Here is a 23,192-nt window from a genome sequence, read left to right on the forward strand (position 1 = left end):
GATGGAGGAGTGGCTACAACAGATACCTGGAAAGACCTCAGACCTCTCAGTCCAGAAAAGCGCAGTGCTAGGAACAGCTAAGATACTGCGCAGGACCCTCAAGCTCCCAGGCCTCTGGTAGAGGACCCGAACTTGGAGGAGTAACCACCCGCAGAGGGTGAGAGGGGCGTTTTTTTTATATATATATATAAAATATATTTTTATATTTTTATATATATATATATATATATATATATATATATATATATATATATATATATATATATATATGTATATATATATATATATATATATATATATATATATATATATATATATATATATATATATATATATATATATATATATTTGTGTGTATGTGTGTGTGTGTGTGTGTTTTTATGTATGTATGACTACATGTATTTGTTGTCAGCAGAGAAAGAACAATAGCGGAAGGCAAGGATGAAAAGTTTATGACATTTTCTACTTAGCCTCCAGTCCAGTTGGTGGCAGTAGAGAGCCTTTGATTTCATGTTCAACTTCATGGACGATGGACAACACAGACGAGGAAGGAAAGCGCTAACACGTAAAGTGGACCTTAGAGGTAAACAGTCACAACAAGGACAAAAACCCGAGCGTGTTTCTGATCTGAAAGTGTGTTGTGTAATTTCAGAAATGCTTACACACATACTGAATGCTCCGTTCAGGATGCCTTGCAATGGCCGGATGGCCGTTTTTCAAAATGTTTCCCCGGTCAGGACGGCTTTATCGAGTGACATGGAGCGACTGGAGGTTATTGCGTTATTTACAGTTCTTTTAAATCAGCAGATTATCAATAAAATTATTAAATACTTTATTTCCAGTAAAAGCCTAGTTATTAGCACGCGTTGCTAATCTGGAATGGTGAGCGTCCGTTCTTGCCGGGCACAGTCTCATACAGTACAGCTCCGTTGTTGAAAAATATCCGCCTTTGATACAAAGTTAAAAAGAAGAGAGAAAAATTGCTATTCCATCCTTGGATTCAAACTTGACCTAAAGTCACTACAAATACCACGTCTCACAGTGGCGTATTGCAAAACTAACTTGTAATATTTTATTTGTCAGGTCCCGTTAAAACCCGTATGTAATGTGACACTTTTATTTGGGTGGGAAAACATTTGGCAAAATAAAAGTTTTTGGAACATTAAAACAATACAAACACAAAGTGCATGGCTTGTTTGATTGAGACATTGCCAGAAGGCAAAGCACTTTCTGCCACCTTTTATTATTATTATTTGGATTGAAAAAAAAAAAACTGGAATAATTTATGGATGATTAGGGGGGTTCATCTTGCACAATTTGAATAAACATTACTGTCGATGCAGTGATTTACCTGATTTATTCACAAGTGCATTGTTTACAGTGCCAATCTGAACATGTGTGTGGTGTAAATAAATAAATGAATAAAAGATCTTCTAAAAGGACTCTACTTCCATCCAAAAATAGATAGATACATCAATAAATATAAGATATGAATTAAAGCACAATGAAATACTCCTGAAGAATACACACACTCCTGTTTGGGGGTTAATATTGCAGGTTCTTTGATTTAAGGTAGTTTAGTTTTGTAGAATTAGGTCTTGAAATTTATGGTGGGACATAGACTTTAAAAAAAACCCTGAATCGTTCAATGATGTCACAGAAACACTGTTCTGTATGTTTTTGTTCATTAATCCAGTTGCCTGTCAAAAGGTTTCACCCCCCCCATTTGACATATTTTGAAAATTCCCAAATTCAGAGAGAGAATTCTGCATGACATTAACTTGCTGCTGATTGATCCTTTTGGACTTTAGCGCTGAAGAGTTCATGTAATCCTGGATTAGTGTGTACAGAAACCCTGCTGCAGAAGGAGACTGAACATTAAAAGGACTAAGCTTTCAGTGAATGCATGGTTCTAATGCATTATTTTAGGGGTTAATATTAACATAAAAAGATCAGCAGTTATGACTCTATTAGCCCTTGATTTTATCCTTTTTTCTTCATGTCACTTTTTCTCTCCTGCCTTTGGGACTTTTCCGTGGCTAAGTCTCGGACAGACTCAGTACGTCTGTGACACAATTATTATGCAAAACATGATGCTTTTAGAGTAACATCATTTAAAAGATATGCAATAACACATTGCTGTGTTTTACAGAATGGGGAACCTTACCTCCAGTCATGGGGCTTTGTCCAGCACTGCATGTGTTCAGTTCGTGCAGGTAAGTAGGTGTTTTACAGATCTGTGTTACTGTAGTTGTAGCAGTGTATAGTTGAGGCTCCTACACATTTTATTTTCAGTTGATTTCTCTAAATCTCCCACACATTTAATGTAATTACGTAAAAGGGTGATTTAAATCTCTTTCGTAGAGGAAAAAGGGTATTTTTGGTGCTAAATGTTAACTGGTTTAAACAGGTACAAAAACTGTTTATTAAAAAAAAAAGACTTTTTCCAATTTATTTTGAGCTTTTTGAAAGAAAACATGAACATGGCTTTCCTTAGTTATGTGAAGGAAGCAGTACACAAATCCAGAGAAATCTTAATATTTGAATCCGAAAAAAGTAATAAAATCACTAAAGCAAGAGACGCATCTGGAAAAATCTTTGACAAATACTCAAAATAAAATCAAGAGATCTTCATAGAACATTGTTACAATGACAAAAAAAGCTTCATGTAAATCCCAGGGTCCTCTTCAGAGCTTTCTTCTGAATCAACAGTTTTCTGGAGCATGTCTACTAAAGCTTATGAGCACTACACCTCGCTTGGAAGGCAAAACATGTATCAGGTGACAGTTTGCAATGGATTAACTCCAGAGCCATCTGGCTTTGACCATTCCACTGGAAATTTGGTGTGGCCAGACAAACCAGCATTCCTTCTTAATTTTATTTTCTTAAGGATAAAGATACCCTATTACTTGCTTAGATAACCGAAAGTCCAGGTTCATATCAGTAAAACATATAATCAGCAGGTTCTGAGGTTCTTTAAGTTTCATTTGTCTCTTTGTCCTTTGAAAAAGGCAGTTTATATAACTGCAAGTGCAACGCCAATGCAGAAAAGTTCATTAAGATTTCATCACAACTCATGCTGCCTTCAAGACGTCAGCCTTTCCAGGAACATCCATGCATTTTTCAACAGGCCAATGCAAAAGCATATTGCGCATGCTTTACAAAGTCATTGTTGTAGGATAATGGGGTCAGGCCTGTCTGTAGTTCTAACTTCTTACTGAAAAAAAAATGCAATCAAAAAACAAAAGTGACAAACAATGAACTGCCCAAAATATTAAGGGCTGACAGCCTCTTTCTGTGTTTTTTGTGCTGGTATTTACCAAGATCTTGTTTCTACTCCTTTTTTCAGGAGGTTGTGGCACAAAACTGCGTTGTCATATTTTCCAAAACCAGCTGTCCGTATTGTAGAATGGCCAAAAATGTCTTTAATGAAATCGGTGCGGCATACAAAGTGATTGAGCTGGATCAGCATGATGATGGGAGGAGACTGCAAGAAGCATTAGCTCAGATGACTGGTGCCAGAACTGTAAGAACTTTGTGCCCTGTGTTGACATTAGACATCAGTTCCTTTATACAGTATAGTTTATTTTTTTGGATAAAGTCAAATTTCATTTTCTAATCTACTTCTTCAGGTGCCACGAGTGTTCATCAATGGGAACTGCATCGGTGGAGGATCAGACACCAAGCAGCTTTACCAGCAGGGGAAGCTGCTGCCTCTCATTGAGCAGTGCACTCCCTGCTGTGCAGCAGCGGGCTCTGAAGGCTCAGGCAGCGGAGAGTTCAAGTCCGCCAAATGACTAACCGCTCTAGTAATTTTAGGATCCTTTATATATTTATTATATACTTGATCTTATTTTAAATGTCATATGCTGCTGTGCAAAACATTTGTGTAATTGATGTGTATATTTTCTATTTTTATTTAGATTTTTTTAAATTGGCTTTTACATTGTTATTTCAACAATAGCATTTTAAACTTTTTTTTAAGTCATACAAGCAAAAGCACTAGATTTCTTATTATTCATATTGTTCTAAAACAAAACAGCACAACTTATAATAATTGTAACGTTAATACATACGGCAAATATTTCTTTTTTTTTTTCAAATATAAATCGGCCCTACTGTTTAAAAAAAACCACAAATGTTGTTATATATACAGTTCTGAGTAATCTAATACCAACACGGATGTTAATAAGTCAATTTGTATATTTATTAATCGTAAAATAAAACGTATGATGCTCCGGTTCCAGTGTGCACATTCTTGGGTTTGTTACATTTGAGGACCTTCGTCTTTTAGAAAGGCGGCTATAAGTATACAACTAACTATAAAACGCATATTTCTCCAAAAGTAATCTGATAACTGTGTTTTGCATCACAAATCCATCCACACTTTTGTGTGAAAACATGGATTTCATAGGGTTTTAATTGGTTTTAAACAAACTTAAGTTGAGTTATTTCGGGTCGCGCTGATGCGGAAACCAAGCGCACAAAGCTAGCCCAAATTGAACGGCATCGCGGTGAAGTCACTATAGATAATTAGCTTGTGTAGCGTTCGCGTTGCTAATCTGTTAGCATCTTGATATATGTGATTGAAATAGGGACATTTTAAAAGACAATAAACATGTCTGGCAGCGCAGGGGAATGGTGTCTGATGGAGAGTGACCCTGGGGTGTTCACGGAGCTTATCAAAGGTTTTGGTGAGTGTCTTGGAGAAGCGCAGCGCCCTCAACACAACTTGGCTATGCACTGACTAACTACACTAGCTCTGGCGGTCCAGAAGCTAACCAATGTCAATGTACTCCTTATACTATCTTTATGCAAACAATTTGAAAGTGATGGGGCGTGTTTATTTATATTCATTAAAACGGAGATATGTCAAGTCAAACGTATTTACGGTAAACGTCAAATGTGTAGGATTGGCGCTTTTAGGAAACGTGCTAGCCTAAAGGGCTAGCATGATTAGTCAGCGTTCAAATGAACCGCGCGTCAGTACAAATCTACAATAATGAAAAGGACTGTTTATTTTAAGAAAACGAGTTGAGATGGTCTGTTCTTGATCAGTGAAAATGACCCATCCAAGCTTTGTCTTCGCCAAGGTTGCAAAGGAGCCCAAGTTGAAGAGATTTGGAGTATGGAGCCGGAGAATTTTGAGAACTTAAAGTACGTTCATTCGTGTACATTTTTAAAAGTGGAACATTTCCTCCGATAACGGACGTTTATTTTCTGTGCTCTATTATTTCAGACCAGTTCATGGCTTGATTTTTCTGTTCAAATGGCAACCCGGAGAAGAGCCAGCCGGATCAATTGTTCAGGACTCAAGGCTAGACCATATCTTTTTTGCCAAACAGGTATGAATCAAATATATTGATCATTTATTTTTACATATGTTTGATTTACCATCCAATTCTGACTTGCAATATAAAAAAAATACAGCTTTTAGTGTTTATTGTGCATCAGTACTCTTATCATCTTTTAATCTATTGTAAAAGTGTTCCTAGTAGTCTTTTATGCCGTGTTTAGTATGTAAGTACAAAAAAAAATCTATTTAGTTTCAATGACGGAGTTACTGCAGTAGTTTAACTGAAATTCGGCTCTGAGTTGTGGGCAGAACTGCGGACTGCGTGGACCCTGTTCTCATTTTTGATTTGAAATGGTTTATTTCAAGCAATCAAAATAGAAATAATACACAAAAACAATATAATCATCAGTTATACATTCATACAGTAACTAATCAAACTTAGGATAATTAGACATAATTAATAAATATTGCTTGAAAGGGAGTGGAAGGAAGCAAACTTATATAATCCCACCCCGTTATACTATAACCATTTTATTACATGATTTATCAATATCCGGTTCCTAGGTTTTATCAGACAGAATTAACAATCATAAGGTATCAATAAAGCAGATGCCAAAGATGAATTACTGAAGTACTACGTCAAAAATAACTATTTTAGAAATCAACATGGCAAATGCAGCATCTGAAATATATGCAAATTATGTTGCTTTCAAAAGTCATTCATATGCTTTAAAACATAATACTATATCAGTAAAATAGACACAACACTGTTTCAGGAATTTTCATAGCAAAGTATCAAAAGTTAAAAACATGTGCAAAGTTATGCTACATTAGGAAAGATTTTTGAATCAATTTATCAATTTTAGGAGCTAGTGAAGTAATATCATCGAAAGTCAATCAATTTAACAATTTTCAAAAGTGATTAATCATTTGTTTTACTCTTTTTATATATATATATTTTTTTGTATTTTTATTTTATTTTTTTATATAATAAAGTAATGCTGTAGGGGAAAAATAAAAAGGGTCCATAAACTGTCGAATTGTCCAAGGTTGGCATTTCTTCTTTTACTGATAACAGCCGATTTTCTTGGTTTAAACAGTTAATAGTTTTCTTCCATGTTATGTCTGCAGACATTAGATTCAGGTCCATATCCTTCTTCAGCTGATATCAGCTGCGGTGAAAGTTGAGGTCAAGTTGTCTGCAAGTCAGAACTCTGCTTTTATTCAGGTTACGTCAGACATACAGAGAGAGTGATGAATCCACGTGTCATATTTCTTGAAATTATTTGGCTCTTTGATTTATTACTCCACGTTGTTTCAGACAACCGTAATCAAGCACTTCTCAAAGTCCTTCATGGTGTTCACGACCAGAACCTTGGATCGGTCCTCTGGACCGAGTGGTTTGACGTAAATCCTGCAGCCTTTAACCCAAGTGTTCTCAATCTGCTTACGCTTCCTGAGAAGCCGTGCATGTTTTGAGATTTCAGCATTCCTTCTGGTCAGATGGTCGTTCAGATAAACAGCAGATCCTCTGAGATTTTTGCGTTGATTCATCAGAGCTAGCTTGTGTTTGAGATTCACAAACCTGATGAGGATCGCTGGTTTATCCGTCTCCTTTCTCCTGGGGAGCAGGTGGCAGGTCTGGATGGTATTGAGATCCAGGGAAATCCCTTTAGATGTGAGAAATGTTTCCATTTGGAGTACCAGAGACTCTCCACCGATCTCCGTATTAGAACTGCTAGCTACGCTAGCGCTAGCAGGGCTCCAGACTAACTTTTTTCACTAGGAGCACAGTGGCCCCTAACTGAAAATTTTAGGGGCACAACCAGAAAATTTAGGGGCGCATACCGTAAATCAACATGCTAACCAAATCTACTAATTTCCACTGTATTAAGAATAAATACTTTAATAATAGATGCAGAAATTACAATGCGCTGTTTCTAATTCAGTGTCACATTTTAATCTCCACTTTTGAAAATTCAACAACAGGTAAACTGACAGCACCATCGCTGTCATGACAGTACAAATGAGTAAAGAAAACGGATGGAAATTTATCTTTGTGACACCAAATAGGTGCAGCCAAGATGCACAATAAGCGTGTTTGAGATCACCCAGGTGAACTCAACGCTGAGCAGATCACCTGGGGCCTGTTTCAGAAAGGAGGTTGAGTGTAAACTCTGAGTGCATTAACCCTGAAATCAGGGAAACCCTGGGTTTTCCGTTTCAGAATGAGAGATTTGTTAAACCAGAGAAAGCCGAGTAAGTCAAACCCGTTTCTGAAAGAGAGGTAACTTCTACTCGGAGTCCGTATCCATGGTTACCTATGCTGTGAACCTAACCTGGTCGGGAGCAGGTTTTATTCTCCAAACTCGAAGTTTCTGCTGGTCCCCTCCCCTTTTTAAAGACGAACGACGTATTTTTCGCTTTAACCTTCATTGCCCACATTTCCGTCACACAGAGACGGTCTAAGTGACAAGAATGGCTTGTCCTTTTTTGGAGGACCCAATAGACGAGGAGGCTGCATTAATTCATAGAGAATTATATTTACCTCGTACGAGGATTTTGAGAAGACTCGATTTCTTTTTCACTTTTAACTGCTGCCATGTTATTTTAATTCCTGCAGGATTGCATCTACGTGAAAATGAAATCAGGGACATTGAATTAGATTAATGTAACAATTATTTTATGGAAACACAATTTGCTAGCACTGCTTAGTTTCTTAATCCCGTATAAACCTATACCACTTGATCAATACAAGGGTAGTGTTGCAGCGTGTGTGTGCTGAGCGGGGTGCGAGCCACGAGAGACAAGGGGAGGGGCGATTGCAGGTGCAGATGGGGGGGGGGGGGGGGGGGGTGAGCACGGAGCGGAGGTGTGTGCGTGGTATATATTGTGTGTTCGGAGGACGGAGCACTTAGTTAAATAAAGAGAAGGTGTCATTCTCAGAATAACTGTTTTGGAGTCATTCTTAATCCGCTCTGGAGGTTGAGGGTTTCCAACGGGAAGTGAACCCCGAAGGAGAATTCCCTTCGGCCCAGAAGGAAATCTCCCCTGCGCTTCTGACCACGGTCGGAAAGAAGAGAGAAAAGAAAGGAGAAGCCTTCGCGCAGCGAAAGGTTCAACAGTAGACAAAAGTTCACTTTTAAACACAATTGCATGTATTAATATTAAACTGACCAACGTTTGCAAGAGGGGAAGGTTAACAAAAAGTCCTCTAAACATTACCGACGTTAAAGGCATTTTTCCCCAGATTGGTTCTGTACACTATGCAGCATTTCATGCATTTACACCAGGAATAACACTTCAAAAGTACTCCTAAATATCACCATTTTTTATTTCACACCGTACGCTATTTAAAAAGTTATTACAGTCAATATTTTATAACAATGATTTAAATGCAAACTTAGGCATTAACTTGAGCATCTATGTTTTCCACGCTTACTGTCTCTGTTTTGCAGATGCAGCGGTGTTGCTTTTCTTCAGGAATATGTGCTCATATTCACTGTAACTCTGCAGCAGCACGTCAAGTTCAGCTGGCGAAAAATACGCAGACCTCTTTTTTTCACGGTTGCCATGGTGACTCGTGATATCTGCGCTCCATTGGCGCTAATGGCTTCTTATAGTCGCGGTGCTCACGCTCACCTCCGAATCAGTCCACTCAGAGTTGATTGAACTAACTCGGAACAGCTTCTCTGAAACAGAAAACTCAGAGTTGTTAATCTCCTGATTGACCAACTCAGAGTTCAAGTTCAACCTCAGAGTTGGTCGAACCTCCTTTCTGAAACAGGCCCCTGGTGTGAGACATATATTTTTGTTTTTGCTCCAACATCAACTGTCAATCATCATTGGTCTCCCCAACGATCCAGGCGAGCCGCTGGTTCATCTCAAACACGTCTATCGTTGCATTTTCCCCACGTATTTTCAGTGTGTCTAAAACTAATGTTGTTTTTGCCCGCACGTGTTTAAAGTTCAAGTCCCGTTAGCTGTCACGCATGTAGGTGTGGGACATTTATTCTCCTCAGCTGACCCGACTCCCGCGGGAGCGGTGTGCTGCCGTGACAGCCGTGCATAACTGTTTGATGCGCCGCCGTAACCGTAACCAAAACACTAAACCTTCCTCCGGGTCTGTGAGACCCAGAGAAAAGTTCAGCACGGACTGCATGTATTCAGAAAATTACGAGCGAATAGATACGTTCTAGAAAGGAAAGTAAGGAACTCCTTAGTGTGGTCCGGGGAGGGAGGGGGCTGTCAGGTTTCCTGCTTTCAAGCCCTGTCATTGTCCCGCCCCCAAGAGTAATTTACACCACTGTGATTGGTTGGTCATCTCCGTGCACGACAATGAAAAAGTGTCATTCATTAAAACTGGCGGGCTGCAGTAACATTAAACCTTCATATTAAGGCGGGGACCGCAAAATATCATCTTGGGGGCCGCAAATAGCCCGCGGGCCACGAATTTGAGACCCCTGCTTTACATTAGCCGCAGGTCGGAAGAATGAATCAATGGTTCGCTTGCTCATAGCTCAGACGCACATATCAGGTTGTGACTATATTTGTCTCCGTTTCCTTCCCACAGATGTTTACGCGCGCGCGAATATCTCTAGGCCCCGCCCCTCCACATATTTTAGCCACTTACAGTGACTTACTCTTCTCACACGCAGTGGCCGCCTCACAGACGGGCATCACGCGAGAGTGTGTGCTCGCGTTTCATGAGTATGTGCGCGAGTGTGTGTCTGCCTGCGTGCGTGTGCGCTCGCGTCTCAGATTATTTCATTGATCATTGACGTGCCCCTTCCACGTTTAATGTATAAAAAATACGGAGGGTGGGGGAGGCAAATTTACTGGTCGACTGGATGTAAAATTCAGTCGCACACTCTCAAATTTTGGTCGCAAAATGCGAGCAATTGGTCGCAGTCTGGAGCCCTGGCTAGCATTAGCAGTGCTAGCTCCAGCTGCATTCAGCTTCGCTCGAGGCTTGATCGGTACTCCAGTGAGAATGACATTATTCATCCTTACTTGCTGTTCCACATCGTCCAGTCTTTTCTCCAGAATCTCGACCCGGTTTTCTCGCTGCTCGTTTTGAGCCCGAAATCTTCGGAACTCTTCCATCATCTCCCAGAGTGGTGTTAGCTTAGCCGACACTTGATCCATAAAACTTTTCAGCGTTTCTTGAATAATGTCAAGAGACTTTTTGAGATCTTCATATTCCTGGGGTTTCTTCGGGGGCATGGTCAGCTCTCTTTTTTGGAGAAAAATCAACTTTTTAAGTAATTTGAAGATAGTTGTATTCGCAGAGAGGCACGCCACGCGTCCTGCTGTATAACCCGGAACCGGAAGTACATTTCCCATCATCCCTTTGTTTATACTCTCTCCCACTAGCTTACAGCTCCTCACACCCCCAAGCTAACATTACTGGTGCAACAAATATGGCGAGGAATACTGTAGCTATTCAGTCGTACATTTTAGAGCCAGATGCCAACTCAAACAGAGAAAAGGAAGACTTACACGGATATATTTGTCTGGAATTGGAGGCATTGGATTGGAGCGTAGCAGGGAACATGTGACCTGTCGACTGTATCGCCTACGTCACTGCTAGGCTTTTTCCAGCTGCATTTGTTCATCTGCTCCTAATTCACTACGGTTTAATTAAAGGAAAACTCAGAAATTTAGCAATTTTCATCTTCTTCTTCTTTCTCTTTCGGCTTTTCCCATCAGGGGTCGCCACAGCGAATCATCCTTTTCCACCTCACTCTATCATGAACATCTTCTACCCTAACATTAGCCAACTTCATGTCCTCTGTTAAGACATCCATGTATCTCCTCTTTGGCCGTCCTCTTGCCCTTCTGCCAGGCAGCTCCATCTCCAACATCCTTCTACCAATATATCCACTATCCCTCCTCTGAACATGTCCAAACCATCTCAGTCTGGCTTCTCTGACTTTGTCCCTAACACAGGCAACATGAGCCGTCCCTCTGATGTACTCGTTCCTTATCCTGTCTAACCTGGTCACTCCTAAAGAGAACCTCAACATCTTCATCTCCGCTACCTCCATCTCAGCCTCTTGTCTCTGTCTCACTGCTACCGTCTCTAACCCATAGAGCAGAGCTGGTCTCACCACTGTCTTGTACACCTTTCCTTTGAGTCTTGCTGACACTCTTCTGTCACACAACACTCCTGACACTTTCCTCCACCCGCTCCAACCTGCCTGTACTCGCCTCTTCACCTCTTTTCCACACTCCCCATCACACTGAACTGTTGACCCCAAGTACTTAAACTCCTGCACCTTCTTCACCTCAGCCCCCTGTAACCTAACGCTTCTACCTTGATCCCTCTCGTTCAGACACATGTATTCTGTCTTACTATGACTGACCTTCATGCCTCTTCTTTCCAGAGCAAACCTCCACCTCTCTAGCTGTTCCTCCACCTGCTCTCTACTCTCACTGCAAATTACAATGTCATCTGCAAACATCATTGTCCAGGGAGATTCCTGTCTTACCTCGTCTGTCAGCCTGTCCATCAGCATAGCAAACAAAAAAGGACTCAAAGCTGATCCTTGGTGTAGTCCCACCTCCACCTTGAACTCCTCTGTCTGACCTACAGCACATCTCACCACCGTCATACTTCTCTCATACATGTCCTGAACTACTCTGACATACTTCTCTGCCACTCCAGACAATCTCATACAGTACCACAGCTCCTCCCTCGGCACCCTGTCATACGCCTTCTCTAAATCTACGAACACACAATGCAGCTCCTTCTGACCATCTCTGTACTTTTCCATCAACATTCTCAAAGCAAAAATGGCATCAGTGGTGCTCTTACGGGGCATGAAACCATACTGCTGCTCACAAATCTCCACCTTCTTCCTAAGCCTGGCTTCCACTACTCTTTCCCACAGCTTCATTGTGTGGCTCATCAACTTTATTCCTCTATAGTTGCTGCAGTTCTGCGTGTCACCCTTGTTCTTAAAGATCGGAACCAGAACGCTTCTCCTCCATTCCTCGGGCATCTTCTCACTCTCTAAAATCCTATTGAACAACCTCGTTAGAAATTCCACTGCTGTCTCTCCTAAGCACTTCCATACCTCCACAGGTACCTCATCAGGACCAACGGCCTTTCCGCTCTTCATCCTTTTCAGAGCCTTCCTAACCTCATCCTTTCCAATCTCTGCTACTTCCTGCTCCACAACAACCACATCTTCCTCCCTTCTTTCCCTGTCATTTTCCACGTTCATCAGCTCCTCAAAATACTCCTTCCATCTTTTCTGTACACTCTCCTGGGTTGTTAGCACCTTTCCATCTCTGTCCTTTATCACTCTTACCTGTTGCACGTCCTTCCCATCTCTGTCTCTCTGTCTGGCTAGTCTGTACAAGTCCTTCTCTCCTTCCTTTGTGTCTAACCTGTCATATAGCTCATCGTAAGCTTTCTGTTTGGCCTTTGCCACCTCTCTCTTCACTCTACGCTGCGCTTCCTTGTACTCCTGTCTACCTTCCTCAGTCCTTTCTACATCCCACTTCTTTTTAGCCAACCTCTTCCTCTGGACGCATTCCTGTACTTCCTCATTCCACCACCAAGTCTCTTTACCGTCTTTCCTCTTTCCAGATGACACACCAAGCACCTTCCTACCTGTTTCCCTGATAATCTCTGCTGTAGTTTCCCAGTCATCTGGAAGCTCATCCTGACCACCCAGGACCTGTCTCAACTTCTGCCTAAATTCCTCACAAGTTTCTTCATTCTGTAGCTTCCACCACTTGGTCTTCTTTTCTGTTTTCCCTCTCTTCTTCTTCCTGACCTCCAGAGTCATCTTACACACCACCATGCGGTGCTGTCTGGCTACACTCTCTCCTACTACCACTTTGCAGTCATTAACCTCTCTCAAATGACCTCGTCTGCATAGGATGTAGTCCACCTGAGTACTCCTACCTCCACTTCTGTATGTCACTCTATGTTCCTCTCTCTTCTGGAAGTAAGTGTTGACTACAGCCATTTCCATCCTCTTCGCAAAGTCCACCACCATCTGTCCCTCCAGATTCCTTTCCTTCACACCAAACCTGCCCATCACCTCCTCATCACCTCTGTTGCCCTCACCAACATGCCCATTAAAGTCTGCTCCAATAACAACTCTCTCTCCTCTGGGAAAACTCTCTATGACCTCATCCAACTCACTCCAGAATCTCTCCTTCACTTCTAACTCACAGCCAACCTGTGGCGCATACCCACTGACTACATTCACCATCACCCCTTCAATTTCCAACTTTAGGCTCATCATCCTGTCTGAGACTCTTTTCACCTCTAGAACCCTGTTTACAAACTCCCCCTTCAGAATCACTCCTACCCCGTTTCTCTTCCTATCAACACCATGATAGAACAGTTTGTATCCTCCTCCAATACTACGTGCCTTGCTGCCCTTCCACCTTGTCTCCTGCACACACAGTACATCTACCTTCCTTCTCTCCATCATGTCTGCCAGCTCTCTGCCTTTCCCTGTCATTGTGCCAACGTTAAGAGTCCCTATTCTCAAACCTATGTTCCTGCCTTTTCCCTTCTCTCTCTGGCCACGGACCCTTCTGCCTCCTCTCTTTCTTCGACCAACAGTAGTCAAATTTCCACCGACACCCTGTAGGTTAACAGCATCGGTGGCGGTCGTTGTTAACCCGGGCCTCGACCGATCCGGTATGTCTAAAGTGGTGTGGATGATTCGCATAGTTATTTTGGCAATTTTTACGCCGGATGCCCTTCCTGACGCAACCCTCTCTATTTATCCGGGCTTGGGACCGGCACAGAGGCAACTGGCTTGCAACCCCTGTGGCTAGATTAGCAATTTTCATCTTAATTTTATTTATACAGCACAGACCAAAGGTTTGGACACACCTTCTCATTCAAATTAATGGGAAGGTGTGTCCAAACCTTTGGTCTGTACTGTATGTGTCCTCCATCATGAGGGGAAAATAGCCACAATAACATGCTGAAAAGAGTGGGTCTTTAATGTAACATTTTTCTCTTTGTCATTGCAGGTCATCAATAATGCTTGTGCGACCCAGGCCATAGTCAGTGTCCTGCTCAACTGCTCCCATTCCGACATCGTGCTGGGCGACACACTGTCAGAGTTCCGAGAGTTTTCCCAAAGTTTTGATGCAGCTGTACGTTACTGGTATCTTTTCAGTTCAAGTGGTGTGGCGGCATCTGCAAAAGATTTATTAGGAAAACACTATCGCCTCGACATTAACAAGATTTTGTTGGCATCTATATTCATTGATGTACATTTTTGTTTCCATTCAAACCTGTCGGTTACACAGAAATAGTTTTAAACAACACTCTTATAGTAAATGAATGTAATATTTAGTTGGCATTAAACTAAATGGCTGTGTTCAAAGCCTGTATTTTTTACAGGATTGGCAACAAGCAAACACATTTTTTAGGATTAAAAAATCAACAATTCAGCACGCAAAAATGACTTGTATTATCAAATAAAATATAGATTTTAGCATAACCTGTAGAACATGAGAAAGTGCAGCTGTTTAAAACAAACAATTGAGTGCTGCAGAATTACAAACTGTTATTGTTTTCTATTTGCTCTTCATATCCATTTTTATTGGGATTCTGTCTCACTTTAAGTGCCACTTTTGCTGTGAAACTTTGATTTAAAACAATAAAAGTAACACAAATAAAATAAATATTGGCTGTTTTAGGTTTTGCGGAACTGTTGTAGACAATGGGCTGTGTACTCGCAGCTCCAAAAGAACTCGTAGATTGTTGCAATTTTTATTCTTTTGTTTATTTTTTACATTTCTTTGAGTTTTTCAAATTTCTGCCTCAATTTCTCAGCTAACAGCTTTCTTGTCAGTATCCAGGTGTTTTTATTTACATTTCTAAAGATATGTATGGAATGCTTTTTTGTTTTTTTTGTTCCACTTCTGTAGTTTTACATCATTGTGCCTCCTCTCTCTTTAGATGAAAGGTTTGGCTCTCAGCAATTCAGAGGTGATTCGGCAGGTTCACAACAGCTTTGCCAGGTGGGTTCCATTTAGATGCAACATTATTTAATTTGTTTCATGATCTTTTTTTTCATGTACGATGGCAGCGTGACTTTAAGTGAAAGAGCCGTTTGTTTAAGTGCTTGATCTTGTATTTTAAAAAGTACTTCACATACTGGTCCAGTTTTTTTCAAAGTATAGTAGACCACAAACAAAAAAACTGTCTTTAACTAATGTTCCAGCACAGTTTATTCATTTCCTTGCCCTTATTTTTACATTGCAAACGTATGTTTTTTCTTTGCTCTGGTTGTCCAGCCTTAATTGTAGAATGTTTTGACTTTTTCTTTTTCAGGCAGCAGATGTTTGAATTTGATGCAAAATCTTCAGCTAAGGACGAAGACGCCTTCCACTTTGTCAGCTATGTTCCTGTAAACGGCAGACTGTACGAGCTGGATGGACTTCGAGAGGGACCGATTGATTTGGGTAAAGATTTTTAAATATATTTCTAAAGCACAACTGACCAAACTTTCATCCTTAGTTTAAACTGATGAGGCTCTCTGCAGGTTACCATGGTAGTAGTTATTTCTGTTTCTGTCACCAGGCGCATGCAACCAAGATGACTGGATCAATGCAGTTCGACCAGTGATTGAGAAGAGAATACAAAAGTAAATAATATTTATTCCCAAGAGAACTATATGTTTAATTAGGACTAAAGCTGTAAAATTCTGCAACAATTCTAAAATTCTGAGAGCTATGTCTGTTTCTTCCATCAGGTACAGTGAAGGTGAAATCAGGTTCAACCTAATGTCGATTGTGTCTGACAGAAAGATGATTTATGAGAAGAAAATTGCAGAACTTCAGGCACAGCTGACTGAGGTTTGTGATAACAAAAGTGTTGAAGGGCTAAATAATGATTAACTTGCTCTCTTGTGTAGAAGCTGATCCTTATGATGGTTTAATCAAGTTAAATCAGTTTCTGTTCTGTCTTCTATTCTATCATTGTGGTAATAATGGTTTGACTCTATGAAAACCACTTGTAACCCTTGTGCTATCCTGGGGACTTTAACATTGGGAGTTGGGTCATCTAGACCCATTAGAAAGTGCACTGAACTTTTTTTCTTTAATGTTTTGTGATCTTCACTGGTGTCCGTGGACTACATGAAATCTTTCCACCTTTATCCACCTTTGTCATGGTAGGGAGAACACGTCAATGTAAGGGTGGGGTCATCTAAGATAGCACAAGGGATAACTTCGTCTTTCTAGTGAAACATGCTAGTTTTGGCCACTAGAGGGCAGCAAAAGCAAAGTTCTAAGACTACTAAACCCGAAATAAAAATGAATAAAAAATTCTAGAGATGTTTTCTGTTGTTTTAAATATTACATGTTGCTGTAATTATTGAGTTTACTTTTCTGTGAAACAGTTTTGTTCACATGTGTAAGTTTTACAGGCTAAATATTCAATCTGTTCTGTTTACAGGATGAGCCAATGGACACAGACCAGAGCAGTTCCTTCCTAAGCTCCATCCAGTCAGAAATTGCCAAGTACCAGCTCCTCATTGAGGAAGAAAATCAGAAACTTAAAAGATATAAGGTAGCCTGTCTTATCAATGTTGTAATTTTTTTGGTCTAAATTTATTATAGCTAGAGCTCTTTTCTCTTTTTCTAGATTGAAAATATTCGACGGAAGCACAATTACCTCCCTTTTATCATGGAGTTGCTGAAAACACTGGCAGAATACCAGCAATTAATGCCATTGGTAGAGAAGGTAACACCCCCCCTTTTTAATTGTTCATTGACATTTTAAGCCTTATTTGTTTGATTAAAAGGGAGTTGTTGACACGGTTTAAGGATCCTGATAATTAAATGCAAAAGGGGAGTAACCCAGAGAAATTCATCCTATTGAATACTTTTAGTAAGACTACAGCTTTGCTCATATGAATGGGAATGTATGTGTTTCTTTCACCAGGCAAAGGAGAAACAAAGTGCTAAAAAAGCTCAAGAGGCAAAGTGAACGAGAGACGCCACCAAGAGAAGCTTGTGATCCCACGCAGAAACGCACGAAGAACGGCAGTCCCCTTCACTGAGCAGCGTAATCCTGTTTGACAGCAGCTATGACAGCCATGTGGGCGTCGCTCTCACACCATGCAGCCACAGCGAACTGCACAGACTGCCCAGCATAAATTATCATTGTCACCATGTGTGTTCATCAGCTGTAATGCATGATTGAAGGAAAATTGTACCATGTTCTGTCCTATTTTCATAATAAAAACGTCCTAATGTTTGTGAATTTTTTGCTTTCTGTTTTATTTTTCATATTCTCAGTCTATTATATAGTTAGGAGAATATTATTTGGCAATAGTGGATCTTTGGCTCCACCTGCTGTTGAGATATTGCAACACCAGAGGCTGTTTTCAATTTCAGTAAGCCACATGTTGACCTGGGAAGCTGTGGGGGGAAAAAAATCCCTGAAATCTTAGTTTCACATTTTATAAAGAAGGTGATGTGGCTTAAAAATGCAAAATCACACCAAGAAAAAATGAAATGGGTGACTTGGTATGGATTTAAAATGACAAAACAAGTAAAATGCAAGAGTATTTAGGATATATTGGGGTTATTGTAAAGTTTCTCCTGACAAACCGTTCAAAGCAAAAATAAATGATCCCTTAAGTTATGTACAGTGTGACCATTGCTTGGTGCTTTTTTAGTCTAAATTGTGCATTTATGTTGCGGTTTTTAGAACATTTAAGAATAAAAATAGGTACCTTTGGCCTTATTTTTAAAAAATAAAATGATTGTTCTTTTGTGATCATAATAAATGCAGTCTCAATCATTTTATATAGCTAAAGGTTTAGGCATAATTTCCATAATAAAAAGTTAAAGCCCCAAATCCTTTTTTCTCTTATTCCTGAATGCCTGATATCCAGCCTTTGTGATTTTTTTAAATGTCACAGTTTCCTCAGTATAACTAACCTTTCTGTTGGCTATGTCACACATTTTTTGACTCAGACAGTGTAATAATGCAGGAAACAGATTCTGTAGATATGTATCCTTCTGAGTTTGATTCCCCATCTTAAACCATGGTCACGAGTGGATCCATAAAGGTTTAAGCACAGACAATTTTCCACAAGTAAGTTTTCTAAAATAAATATTTGCAGAATTTAAACAGAGATCGGGTCAGAGTGACTTTTTTTAAAGGTCAGTGTGACATCTGAGTTCAGTTATGTCTAAGGATGGGAACTTGGAGAAGTAGAACTTCTGCCCCTCGTGTCACGCCTGCAGGCTGGACGTCTGAAGGCTTGTAAATCCTGAGCTATCTGCGGTCAGCTGACCAGATTTGGACTGACGCGGTTTGCTTCTAAATTTAAACCGAGTGTTTACATATATGCACCTAAGTACTTCTTGGAATGCCTCCCAGATCGCTCATGGCAACCAATGAAAACGTTTTCCCATCCGCTCTATAAAAGAACAACGTGTGTTTGTATTGTACCTCTCGAGAAATGTGCGTGAGCCATTTACGTGAATTTCACTTTTGCACTTGGGCCCTCACTCTCCACGCTGTTCTCACTTCCCCATTAACCTCAGCAATGATCCGGGCTCGTCGTGACCTTTGCATCTGGCTGAGGTCACACAACAAAGTGGTGCATGAGGTAGACAGGGACACAGATGCAACAAAAACATACAATTAAGTCCCAAAAATAACCAGACTGCTGCGTAATGGAATTTCACCTAGGTTGGCCAACTTGAGGGGTCGAGGAAAGTTTTTTTGTTCTGCTCAGGAGCACACAGAGCACTAGAACTGTAAGAAAGCACCATTTGTGCAGATACACCTAAAACTCCCGCAGGGTGCTGTGCTTGTGCTTCATATTATAATGAATATAAATGGTAAATTGAGGGAAATACAACAAAACAGCACAGAAACATTATTGCTATGTTAAAACGCCCAATGGAGGATTAAAAAATTTCAAAGGTTTTTGAAGGTAAATTTTGTCCGTTTTATACATAAAAGCTTACTGTTTTGTAGTTGCACTTATAAATGTGCATATAAATAAAACACCTTTCTTTTTTTTAGTAAAGACAAACTCTCAATGCTTTATACCTTTTTGATTTTTTTATTTTTTTTTGCTGCTGTAACCTAAATGCCAGCACAGCTCATCATCCTGGAGTAGTTGTCACTGTGAAGGAGGATCTACTCTCCTCATGACAGCAGGGTCTGAGCACGGAGCAGAAGCTGTCAGGAACGCCGCCCGTGCATCCCGTTCCTTGTCAGCCTTCAGAGCAGACAGGAGCACGGCAGGAAGCTGCTGTCACAGACATGAAATACTTGAATCACTGGAGAATGACTGATACGTTACATAAAGAAAGATGTAACAAAAGGATTAGGTGCTGTTGGTTCACGACGACATGCAACTCTAAATATATCTCCTTTATTTTAAGTCAAAGAAGTCGCAGATCGATATCTAAAGGAACCTTGTGACGAAAGCAAACTTGTGCCACGTTTGCCTTCTTTCCCCCTATCATTGAGACAAATCATTGTGTTTAAGCCTGACTGTGTTAAATTATTACCAGACTTAAATTCTCCTAAGACATATGAGGACAAAAAAAACAACAAAAACACTCAGCACAGGAATATAAGAGAATGGGACGTTCTAGAAAGCCCAAACTGCTGAGTGCCACAGATGGTTAAAAGTGGAGTGCATTTACCAGCAAAGTCAAGACAATTCTAGCTCTTTTATTACTTATAAAATTAGATTAGATCATAGACTTTGAGTCTGATTGTTGAGCTTAAAAAAAATACGAACTAAAAGCTTCAATTAGAACCCACAAGGTTTTGCTTTTATTTATTCTTCTTTTTAGAATCATACAGTTTCCCCAAAATAAAAGTATAACCCCTCAGCTTTTTTCTGCTTATTTAATATAAGCCAAAACAGAAATCCCCACGTTGAAAAGAATATTTATTATTGCCTTCACATTAAATACACATTTTCTATAAGTCATGGGTAACAATAAATATTTTTGGGGGATACAATTTAAGTAAGATATGCATGAAAAATGATTGTAAAATACATAGACGTCACAAATCAAAGCATTAAAAACACATTTTATTACAAGGGCAGTCCAGCTGCTGAAGCTTAAATATACACGCTGAATCTTTTTACAGTATGTTTTCACAAATTTTCAGGCCAAAAAATGCCATCACCAGTAACTGTGGACGTTTATATAAAAATCAGATTGGCACTTATTGTGTAAACACGCACACACACACAAAACAATACAGGAAGTGTATGATTTTAACAAAAAATGAACAAAAAAAATACATTCAGCGTCACTGTCGGCATTATGTTAGACTATGTATGAAAACTTAATTTGTGCATTTTTTTTATGTTAAAACAGCAACAAAAAAAAACCCTGAACATTATCAGGATTTGAAAGTGTGCCTTTGCAAAATACTTTGGATTTAAAAAAGTAGCAATGAAAATGTGATAAGCAGGTGATGAAATGTTGCCTTGGTCTTGTGTTGAGCACCTGATGCAGCACCCCATCGCAGCCAGCCTCATCCACCCAGCTCCCTCTAAAACCCCACACTCAGCTAGGGGCTTCACGTTCAAATTTTCCACACTTGCTATCCTGAGCCAGGGCCTGGAGTGAACACCATTCCCCTTCAGTTTCACAGCAGTAAACAAATGACTTCAGGAGGGGGAGTATGTTTGACTAGGACTTGATATGCTCTTCCTTTGCTCTTGCAGCTGCAAAGAGTTCTTTGTAGAAGTCGGAATGGATGAACCTGGGGTACGCGTTGTTCTCCATGAGGCTGTAGACCTTCTTCTGAGCTGCCAGGAAGCTTGTTGTTGTGGGGTCATCAAGACTCTGAATGATGTTATCTCTCGTTTGATAATCCAGGTTTATCTAAAAACAGGAGCAAGCTCAGAATGATCCTCTGGTGTTTTCATTTCTGCCAGACTTACTTTCATTTCTAGAACTCGAAAACACTTGAAATGAAATTGACAAATTATTGATTTGTTTACCTCCTTGGGAGCGTCGGGTTTGATGAACTCCTTATACATCTTTTTGGCCTTCGTCACTTTTTCTCTGCGTGTTTTCAGCAACTTGAAGTCCTCGCAGGCCATCCAAAACTCGATATTCTCCTCGCAGAACTCTGACTTAAGATATAGGCGGAAGGCTGTTTTCCCATCTGCAGAGGAAGTAGATAAAGAAGGAGATAGGTGTGAGAGATGAACGCTGGCTGCATTCCCATTACTGGGGAGTAAAGTAGGCGCATGGGAGAACTATTTTACTGCTGCTAATAAACCGCTTTTATTTAGCTTTTAGTAACTATGTGACCTTTGAGGCTTTTTTATGCAATAATGTTCACCGGAGATGAATAATACTTACATTTATGGTTGAGTAGTTTGTCTAGTGACTGCGCCCATTGGTTCACGTCATCAACACTTGGCCTGAGGGCAGAGAACAGGATAATTTTAGCTCAGACAACTACTTGTAATGTCAATACAGATTTTTTTCCACTGATTACCACTGCAGAGTATTCTTAAGTTGTATTAAACCTTTGTCTTGTACATATTTTGTACATTTCATTATAACTATGTCATGGTTGTTTTCATGAGGGCATGCAATTGCAAAAGGTTTGCATAACTTTGTTAGGTTTAAAAGACACATTTTCTTTTTTTTTTTTTAAATTTCTCTCACCCGTATGGTTTTTTTCTCCTCAAGGCCAGTCTGGGCTGGGGGTTCCTATTCAGCAGAAACTGGATTTTGTTGTTCCAGTTTTTCCTTCTGTTAACAAAAAGAGCACCTACGTCAGTGTTTCAAAGACGATCAGTTTTTTCAAACGTTGATCATGATCAGAAATGTCTTGCATAAATTGAGCATTGACTTACTTTTTCACCTTCTTCTCTGCAGACATCTCAGTAGGTTTCTCGGTTTCAGTAAAAGCCATGTGGTTGGATACCTCTCTCATAATCCAGCTCGTTTTCTTCTCCTTTGCCTGTTGGAGCTCTGCTATATAATCTAAGTGGCTGGGGTGGGGGCGGAGGCGGAGCTTAGAACTCAGAGCTATCCTCCCATAACTCCAAGGCCCTGAGGCAATGTTGAGGCTCATTCAAGCATAAACATCATCTCTCCGTAGACATCATGTGGGCTGCCAATTTTAAGAGTAGGGGCAGCACGTGACGCTCATTTCACACACTGAAAATAAAGTTTTGCTGGAAAGTTATCAAGCTAGTTTGTTCTGCTTTAGGCCAGTTTTGTGACTCATTTAGATGAGAAAAATAATGGATTTTGTTAAGTATCAACAATGGTTATTCTGATGCAATCATTGATCTTAAATTGCCTGTTTTAAAGATTCAAAATGAAAACTACTAATTACTGTCAGCCTGCTTTAGCCCTGCCCAAGTGAATGGCTCATTGATGTTTGAAAACACTACTTTCGTCGCTTGTGTTTAGGATGTTACTCAGAAAAGGGTGCACGTGTGCTGGTATGCAGAAAGACACATTCAGTACAGTCAGGATGATGTGATATGATGACGTCACAGGGTGAGGCTCAAAGAATTTGTGAACGCAAGCAGGTTTTACTTTAAACTGAATGCCCTAACAAAGCATCTACCAGTTGTATAGATTAAGTTAAAGACCCACTCCAATGAAAATTGGGTTTTTGGTGATTTTAACATGTTCTTGTAGCATTTTTTGTATGATGGAGGATATATTCTGAAATAAAGAGGAATAAAACTGTTTTCCTGAGTATTTCTTTATTCAGATTGTACAATCGGCAGGCCACAAGCTCCCTTCTCTGCTCCATTATGATGCATCTACTTGCAGACAAAAAGATTCACGTCTGTCTTTGTTTTCCCCGTTCGCGCTGGCATCTGGCTCAAAACTGTAATCCTGCTCAATATGTTCGGTGCACCACTCA

At 40.1% G+C, this 23,192-nt stretch overlaps 3 protein-coding genes across 5 annotated transcripts; 2 read left to right on the top strand and 1 right to left on the bottom strand.

Annotated features, from left to right (window-relative positions):
• The first annotated feature begins 483 nt into the window (after positions 1 to 483).
• On the top strand, positions 484 to 4,242 carry glrx2 (glutaredoxin 2). 3 transcript variants are annotated; one of them, XM_004068100.4, is made up of 4 exons: positions 484 to 583; positions 2,153 to 2,216; positions 3,350 to 3,526; positions 3,633 to 4,242. In XM_004068100.4, the coding sequence occupies exons 2-4, from the start codon at positions 2,154 to 2,156 to the stop codon at positions 3,795 to 3,797; spliced, it is 405 nt and encodes a 134-aa protein (XP_004068148.1). In that variant the 5' UTR covers positions 484 to 583; position 2,153; the 3' UTR covers positions 3,798 to 4,242. The 3 variants fall into 3 exon arrangements, with proteins under 3 accessions (XP_004068148.1, XP_011472537.1, XP_023810141.1); XM_011474235.3 differs by having other exon boundaries at positions 583 to 771; XM_023954373.1 differs by lacking the exon at positions 484 to 583 and adding an exon at positions 2,045 to 2,059.
• Positions 4,243 to 4,450: 208 nt separating this feature from the next.
• uchl5 (ubiquitin C-terminal hydrolase L5) lies at positions 4,451 to 17,555 on the top strand. The gene is made up of 11 exons (XM_004068101.2): positions 4,451 to 4,694; positions 5,094 to 5,157; positions 5,240 to 5,345; positions 14,309 to 14,434; positions 15,246 to 15,307; positions 15,621 to 15,751; positions 15,870 to 15,933; positions 16,042 to 16,144; positions 16,746 to 16,859; positions 16,935 to 17,033; positions 17,235 to 17,555. The coding sequence occupies exons 1-11, from the start codon at positions 4,619 to 4,621 to the stop codon at positions 17,277 to 17,279; spliced, it is 990 nt and encodes a 329-aa protein (XP_004068149.1). The 5' UTR covers positions 4,451 to 4,618; the 3' UTR covers positions 17,280 to 17,555.
• Positions 17,556 to 20,202: 2,647 nt separating this feature from the next.
• LOC101155418 (regulator of G-protein signaling 5) lies at positions 20,203 to 22,397 on the bottom strand. The gene is made up of 5 exons (XM_004068103.3): positions 22,162 to 22,397; positions 21,971 to 22,057; positions 21,659 to 21,720; positions 21,292 to 21,458; positions 20,203 to 21,172 (listed from the first exon to the last, which is right to left on the bottom strand). Exons 1-5 carry the CDS (start codon positions 22,380 to 22,382, stop codon positions 20,978 to 20,980), a joined length of 732 nt encoding a protein of 243 aa, XP_004068151.2. The 5' UTR covers positions 22,383 to 22,397; the 3' UTR covers positions 20,203 to 20,977.
• Positions 22,398 to 23,192: the final 795 nt, after the last annotated feature.

Source organism: Oryzias latipes, chromosome 4, assembly GCF_002234675.1.
Source record: "Oryzias latipes chromosome 4, ASM223467v1".
NCBI classification, from domain to species: Eukaryota; Metazoa; Chordata; class Actinopteri; order Beloniformes; family Adrianichthyidae; genus Oryzias; species Oryzias latipes.

Excerpts from the sequence above, each read along its gene's own strand:
- glrx2 (XM_011474235.3), top strand. The coding sequence starts at position 674 with ATGCTCCGTTCAGGATGCCTTGCAATGGCCGGATGGCCGTTTTTCAAA. Across the intron at positions 772-2,152 it reads GTGACATGGAGCGACTGGAG|AATGGGGAACCTTACCTCCA; the intron begins GTTATTGCGTTA and ends TGTGTTTTACAG. Across the intron at positions 2,217-3,349 it reads CATGTGTTCAGTTCGTGCAG|GAGGTTGTGGCACAAAACTG; the intron begins GTAAGTAGGTGT and ends TCCTTTTTTCAG.
- uchl5 (XM_004068101.2), top strand. The coding sequence starts at position 4,619 with ATGTCTGGCAGCGCAGGGGAATGGTGTCTGATGGAGAGTGACCCTGGG. Across the intron at positions 4,695-5,093 it reads GGAGCTTATCAAAGGTTTTG|GTTGCAAAGGAGCCCAAGTT; the intron begins GTGAGTGTCTTG and ends GTCTTCGCCAAG. Across the intron at positions 15,752-15,869 it reads AGAGGGACCGATTGATTTGG|GCGCATGCAACCAAGATGAC; the intron begins GTAAAGATTTTT and ends TTCTGTCACCAG.
- LOC101155418 (XM_004068103.3), bottom strand. The coding sequence starts at position 22,382 with ATGAGCCTCAACATTGCCTCAGGGCCTTGGAGTTATGGGAGGATAGCT. Across the intron at positions 21,721-21,970 it reads AGGAGAAAAAAACCATACGG|GCCAAGTGTTGATGACGTGA; the intron begins GTGAGAGAAATT and ends CTCTGCCCTCAG. Across the intron at positions 21,459-21,658 it reads CAAACTACTCAACCATAAAT|ATGGGAAAACAGCCTTCCGC; the intron begins GTAAGTATTATT and ends CTTCCTCTGCAG.